The sequence below is a fragment of the Protopterus annectens genome, chromosome 2.part0 (assembly GCF_019279795.1).
Source record: "Protopterus annectens isolate FY-2018-M chromosome 2.part0, PAN1.0, whole genome shotgun sequence".
In the NCBI taxonomy this organism is placed as follows: Eukaryota; Metazoa; Chordata; order Ceratodontiformes; family Protopteridae; genus Protopterus; species Protopterus annectens.
The window spans coordinates 1,235,841,765-1,235,849,264 of NC_056728.1; the positions used below are offsets into that span (position 1 = coordinate 1,235,841,765).

General features: G+C 37.3%; 1 protein-coding gene across 2 annotated transcripts in view; it reads right to left on the reverse strand.

Annotated features, from left to right (window-relative positions):
* The window catches only part of CORIN (corin, serine peptidase), a 1,415,152-nt gene that overhangs the window by 536,954 nt on the left and 870,698 nt on the right, over positions 1-7,500 (reverse strand). For both annotated transcript variants that reach the window (XM_044061411.1, XM_044061410.1), the window contains exon 9: positions 882-1,004. In XM_044061411.1, the coding sequence (XP_043917346.1) occupies positions 882-1,004 (123 nt within the window). The remainder of the gene's footprint in view (positions 1-881; positions 1,005-7,500) is intronic.

Below are 7,500 nucleotides of genomic sequence, written 5' to 3' on the forward strand. Positions count from 1 at the left end.
CTCGGAGCTGGTATAGTTAGTTAGGGGAGCACAGCCCCCCACGTTGGGGGGGGTGTAGGTGTGAAGCTCCCCACTTAGTTATGTTTTAAATAGTGTGTTTGTTACTAGCAATTTCTTTCCCAGGGAAAGAAATTGCTGTTTTGACAATTCGTGGTTTAGTGCGTTCGGTCTTTATGTATCTGTGAAGAGTTGTTCGATGTAATGCCTCTTCATGATTTTAATACAGACTATATATATATATATATATATATATATATATATATATATATATATATATATATATATATATATATATATTTTTCTATCTCTGAAGACTCTGTACTTTGGAGAAGAGGGAGCACTTTGTATATATCACAAATATTCACAATTAAAATCTCATACTTTAAAGGGTCACAATTTCAGTCCTTATAGTTACAATGGGGACCATCTTACTGGTAAGAATGGTCTATGGAGGAGACTCAACAGGTGACCAGAAAGGGTTGTACCAAGCAGGATTTTGTATGTATTTAGATTTTATATTTACTTTAAGTAAGACTAGATTGAATTCCAGAGTTTTGAAACATAGTGGATGTGGAGAGAATCTCCAGAAGTGCTTTATGACTTACTAGATGAAATTATCTTCAGTAATAAAATTATAGTTAAAGGAATGCTTGAAACATGCTGAGTTATGTTCATCTTTGTTATGAAGTTAGTTGATATAGTCTATAATCTTAAACCAAAGTTAAACTAACAACTATACTGTTTTTTCCCATTTTTACTATAGAATTGTTTAAAAGAGCTAAAGAAAAACATCAGTAATTTTCTACATATGCACATATATGAATTATCAGGTAAAGCAAAATGTATGTTTTACGTTAGGAAATGACAAGGTATCCACATACCGCTCTTTGTTGTACAATTGTCTTCATCGCTTCCATCTTTGCAGTCACTCTCACCATCACAGTGATATGTTCTAGGAAAACACTGACCATTCTTACACTCCATCAAGCCCTGACTGCTGCAAGCTGAGAGAAAAATAAAAAAAATCAGGCAATCATCGTTACTTTAAGTGAAAAAAAAAATCAAAAAGAAATAAGGAAATAATTTCTGCTGCTGAAGTATAGTCAGTGATGCATATATTATAAAAATATCAGTCAGTGCTTCAGCAGCTTTTAATGGCACACATCATCTCCTGACAGGTCAATATGAGTAAAAGAAAAAGAAAAAAATACAGAAATGACAAAATGTTAAGAAATGCAAAATACAGAACTCTAAAAAACAGTCACTCCAAGGTTTATGACCATGCTTTGCCAGATCTCTTCTCCCTTCCCCTCATATTAATTGCCATCCTACCAAACAAAAACTAACCAAGGAGTAAATTATCAAGCTGTAGTTTTAAACAGTTTGGTAATTTACAATTATTCTTCTCAGACTTATTATTTAAAAAAAAAAATAGATTAAAGGGAAGAATCTTTCATTACTATAAATCACAGGTAATATCTCTCTCAATCCTGGCAACTTTATCTGATGTTTTCTTTGTCTAGTTGCTGTTTTCCTTCCTTCCTGCCATCCTTTGCTCCCTCCCATAAGTTTTAGTCTATTTCTTTCCTATCAGTGACAATATGGTCACTGACTCGGGGGTAAACATGGCCAGAGGAAGCCATCACTCAGGCAGGCATGGTGGTTATTTGGTGTCATGGAAGTCTGAGGGCCATCTGACTGATTTATGTGGCCTCACCCCTAAGGGAGATCATGTAGACTAGTGGCCCAAGTGGCCCACAATAGAGGACCAGTATCACCATCAATCATCTCCCTGTCTAAGCCCCTGGTGCTACCGATTCTCCCAATTTGACTAATGGTAAACTCAAAGCTCAATGTCATCATTAATGTGGACAGCCAGTGTACTTTTTTAAGTCTTAACCCCAGCAGGTGATGGCTGATGTGAGTACACACATTACCCCAAGTGCATGCTACGCCCTCCCCAGATGCATGACTGCTACTACACATGCAGTACTGAAGGCTGACATCTCTAGCTTAGCACTGTGAAGTTCACATCCTCAGTCTTGCCTGTTTTCTTGCCTTGTAAAAACTACACGATAATAAACAGTTAAACAGAATCACCTCTCTCTCCCCCACCAAGATGGGCAAACACTGAGTGCTCACTACCTTTCCCCCCATACACAGGTCTTCCAGCACCTGAGACAGTAATCAATTGAATCAGAATTATTTTCATTAGTGCTTTATCCCTCTATGCCATACAGCCAGGCTCACCCTTTCATGTGATTCCCAATAGTTATTACTAAAACCTCCTTTAGTATGGACTCATGGAATATATGCAAACAACATGTTAAGGACAGTGCTTCAGCTAAATGCCTTCTGAATGCACACAACTTTTTACTTTTTTCAAATTTTAACACTTTACTGCAACAACATACATGTCAAAAACTATGTACGGTCATTAATATTAACATCAAGTAAAAGAAAGAAAAATCACAATAAAAAAGAGGAAAGTATCCTTGATCCTTAGCTAACGCATATCAATATATATAATAGACATATATTTGATAAACTTATATTTCTTCTTAAATTCCTTTCAGAAGCAAAACAACCATTATTCAGAACAGAAACTGACAATTTTACTTCTCTGGGACAGTTCTAAATAAATAAGCCAAAAGTTTCCATTTATTAAAAGCTAAAACCTGAGATAAAGACATTACTTCACAAGCTGTTGTCGCTTCCATGATACCAATGATCTGATCTTTGCCATGTGGGGTAGCCTCCTTTCAAGCTCTCATGATACCTTTCTTACCTGCTAAGAAGTGGATATACAGTAGGGAGTATGCTTTAGAATACAGATGTTCTAGTGACCCATAACACAGTAAGAATACAGCTGGAAAAATTTGATTTATAGTTGGATGTAAGTTAATACAGAGGTCCCTAAATTCCTCCCTAAATTATAATAAGCTAGGACAGTACCAAAACATGATTCCAATCCCCTAAGCAGTCCATATCGCATCTGCAACATAATAGAGACACATCAGATGCCATCTGGGAGAGCCTAGTTGGCATATAAAAGTATTTAAACAAACACTGCCATCCAAAAAAAGAAAAAAATGCCTGGATTTTGTGGCATAGCATGGAAGCAACACACATCACAGTTTGAGCCCTAGTCTTGTTTTCACATGATTTTATACGTATTCATATCATCTGGGATGTAACCCATTAATAGCCTGTAGCATCTGAAAATACAGCCCTTTTAGTCTTTTCCTGTTCTTCCATGGCTCATATCTGTCATTTTTTCCATAATAGACAGTCTTCTGTCATGGATTCACCCATTTTCCTTTGTGTAACCTGTTTCAAAATTATTGCATAAAACTGCATAGGATTGTTCTGGCAAATTAGTTATCCCTAACTTCTGTCTAGCCTCAAGAAATGTAATATTACTGCTCCTTGCTATCAGCTTGTCCCAGAATAATACCCTTGTAGCGTCTTTGAGCTGCTGAAGTATCATGTTATTAAGAGGGCCTCAACAGCTTGCTAACCTAACAGGGAAAAGCTCTTCTACCCAAGTACTGGTATTAATGAATTCAAAACTCCACTTCATCAACTTAGCAAACTCAACTGCTATACAACTTATAGACCTGCCCCTGCCACATGGCTTAATTGCTAAGAATTACCTATAAAAGGCCATATTAACACCTAATTGTTTCTCGAGAATGGGGCAGCACTCTGTGGAAGAAGAGGAGTCAAATCATTTCTATAATAACTGCAGTCTAAATGCTTTGCTATATAGTTCAAAGTGGGGAATAGAAAGACCATCACAAATAATTGGGAGTGTTAGCACATACCAGCCATTTCTTTACTTTCCTCTCTTCGCACAAAAAAATTGTAATTATTCTCTTTAGTGCGCTTATAAAGCCCTCAGGTGGAGAGAGTTCCAAACCCTCAGATGAATACAGAATCAGTTAGGACAAACCATGTCTCTCCTTGCATACTCTGTAAAAGGTCTAAACTAATTCCTCTCCAATTGCTACAAAATGGTTTCACTCTTAACTATTCTTCCATGTAAGTTGCAGTGTTAATTGTAAGGTGGATGCTAATTTCACCCCAAGTACATCATAGTACCAGGTTTATTCAGGAATGGAAATAACCTGTTAAGAACTGAGGAAGGGGAGTAATTTATTCTGACCACTTGAGTCTTCTTAGGATTGATCTTGTAGCCCACTAAGTCTCCAAAAGAGGTCATCATTTGGAACACTAGGAGCTCCTGCTCAAGTTTCTTAAGAGACAGAAGTAAATCATCCACATTCAGAGATACCCTATACTCCTTATCATGATACAGATAACCAACGATCATGGAGTGCCTAAACGTTGCTTTGAGTGGTTCCATATAAAGAGCAAACAACAAAGGAGAGAGGCGCAACACTGCTTGGTGCCTCTTGTTAAGTGAAATACCCTAGATATTTGTGGACCTACCTTGATCCTGGCAGTTGAAGAAGAGTATAAGGCCTGATGGAGAGAAATGAACTAGGCAGGGATCTTAATAACTTTCAGTACTGCAAAAAGAGAAGGCCAGGAAACCCTATCAAAAGCCTTCGTGGCATCAAAACTAGCTAACATAAATGGGGAACTAGTAGTATTTGCATTTTCCATCGACTTTAATTAAATAATTTGAAGTACAGCATGCAAGAATAAATGTTGTCTGGTCCTTATGGATCACAGAGGACAAAAGAAGGGCCAAAGGCGGTGCTAGAATTACCATGAATAATATATAATCATGATTTAAAACAGATATTGGTTTATAGGAAGTAACTGCCACTAGATCTCTTTATCAGGTTTCAAAATCAGAGAAGTCACTGCCTGTGACCAAGTCTTTGGGACCAAGTTAGTCAACAGGACCTGATTTGCAACTTGAGTAAAAGCTTTAATAAAATACAGTTTGCCCAATCTATAAATTTCTGACGGTATTCCATCCAGGCGAGGGGCCTTACCTGCTGCCATCCTGTCTAGCACTTTCTGCACTTCTTCAAATGAAACCAGTCTAACTAGCTCTTGAGCTTGCTGCTGAGTTAACTTTGGCATTTCCAAGTCAGAAAGAAAGACTCCAGTCTGGTTATGGTGATCCGGAGGGTGTTCCATCTTCTCATATGAGTTCTCATAGGACACTGCAAAGCTATCTAGTGTCTCATGGGGTCAGACTGCAACCTGGAGAGATTGAGGGCCCCTGATTTCACATATAGACTTTGCAGCTTTTTGTTGACATGGCCTAAGAGACAAGTACCTTTGGGATTTTGATGTAACTTAATTGTTAGCTAATTTTAGATTTCTAACAGCCAAGTATACCCTGTACTGTAAATGTTCAGTTATATCTAACATGGCTTGTTTTAATTCTTCTACTGAATTAGGGGTGCCCTTCTCACCTTAGTTCTAGACAGTATCATATTCCAGTCTCTCCCTAACAACCTCTCTCAACAAATAAAACAATTCCTCTATAGATTTACCAGGCAAGGAATAGTGATTATCGATCATATACATCCATCTGTCCAAAAAAAATTTGATAAGAATAAAATGACTCCACTTAATAGGTTTGGCCTCTGCAGCATGAAAGGTGATTCCTCTCTGAACCAGTGTAAGTACTACTCTACACTGCCCCTCAGGGTAAATGGAACTACCACCTATCACATATGATATAAACCAGAAGGCCAAAGATTCCCTTTCATTTAAGGGTGTCTCTTGCAAAAAAACTATTGTTTAGGGCTAGCTTCTTTAAAAAAACAAACAAAAAAATTACTCTAGCTGTTTTAACAGGGTTCACCACCCCATTTACAGTCCAGGAAACCAATGTATATGACATATACAAGCTTAAAAAAAAGCAAGCTTCCATATAGAGAACCTTGGATTCCCCACTCAAACAGATGAGGCAAACCTTTCCATATTTTAAAAAGTCCACTTAGCCCACTAATATGTAAGCACCTGGCACCAGTGGTCTGCTTATTGACTTTTCATCTTAACATGCAACAAAAAATTCAAAACAAATTAAACAAGAACACTAATACAGCCAACATCTAAATCGTATCCCGTGTCCATACCTCTTTGACCAGTTGCTTCCATGGAGGAGGCAAAAGCTTTTAATTCAGGATAAAGACAATCAAAACCTTGTTGTACAACCTGTTGTTGTGCCCAGAGAAAAAGAACAATTGACTAGGAAATCTTGCATAAGTGCAGCAAAAATTCCATGATACATTTATAATCACTCCGCCCCCAAGAGTTCCCTTTGTCAGACATGTGACAAAGATGGATTTCCAGTTTCAGCATCCAGTGATCCTTATCGACTTTACATTATTGCAACTACTGAAAAAAAAACAAGACTCAAAGCTCTCCATAATGCTGTAACCCACAGTAACCCACAGTAACCTAATAATTCCTTCAGAGAAAAGAGTCCGCCACAGCTAATTCTTATTTTGTTGACTCAAAACATTACTTAAACTCCACAATGTAGCCTTTTTTCTTTGGCCACAGCCTGCAGTTTCTGTTTAAAAAGAGGAAATGGCTCAGGAGAGGATTTAGAAATTCCCTCAGGTGAAGTTGACTGCTCACTATGTTGTCCATTCAGTCTAACCATAACCCATCTTTGAATTTTGTACATCTCCTGTATAGGAGAGGAAAAAAGAGTACCACCTACCCTTGAACTGAAGTCTTAAGACTGCATGATACAACAGTCAGGACCTAAGGTGACTAACTCCATAAAGTCTATGAGCTGTAAAAAAGCAATATCAAACAACAAGAAATGACCTCACCTAGTGTCCAAAAGGTTGATAAGAACCTCTCTTTAAGGTTATAAGAGAGAAAAAAAAACTGATAAAGAGTGGGGGCCTTTACCAAAACTTATAGCAGGGAGGAGTACATTTTTAACTTAAATTCTTGACAGCTGCACTGAAACGTGTGATCACATCTCCATCCCCACTGGAAGTCCCAGATTTTTTACTTTGTAAATTTGCACTCAGGACATTGAAGCCAAAGCCCGGTAGCTGCAAATTTTCATATTTTTAAGTATGGCCAATCAACTTTTACTGATGAGGTAGAAAAAGAAGGCTGAAACATGCATGGCTACATCTAGTGCGATTTGAGTTTATTGGTCTGAATGTACCCATAAAGGCTTAAAAGTAAAAAGTCATAGGCACTTAGAAGCCATTTAGCTGAAACACCGTTATATCTTTAAGTGATCATTTACATACATCCAATAGGTCTCGACTATAGGAGGTTTAAGATATTACACAGTGAAAACTCTAGCTTGGATGATTCTTTCTTGCAGTCTTTTACTGAATGGTTTATCTGTTTGACTTTTTTACCCTTTGTTTTGATTAAATATTACGTATCTTGTACATTGCACAATTATCACCTCCTTGTCAGTCAATTTAGCCCTACAACAAACAATTAAAATTAATGTATATAAATGCTATATGTGTCTGTAATAAATAAGCACTCCATACTTTCTTAAGATTTGTATAGTTCAGACATTCA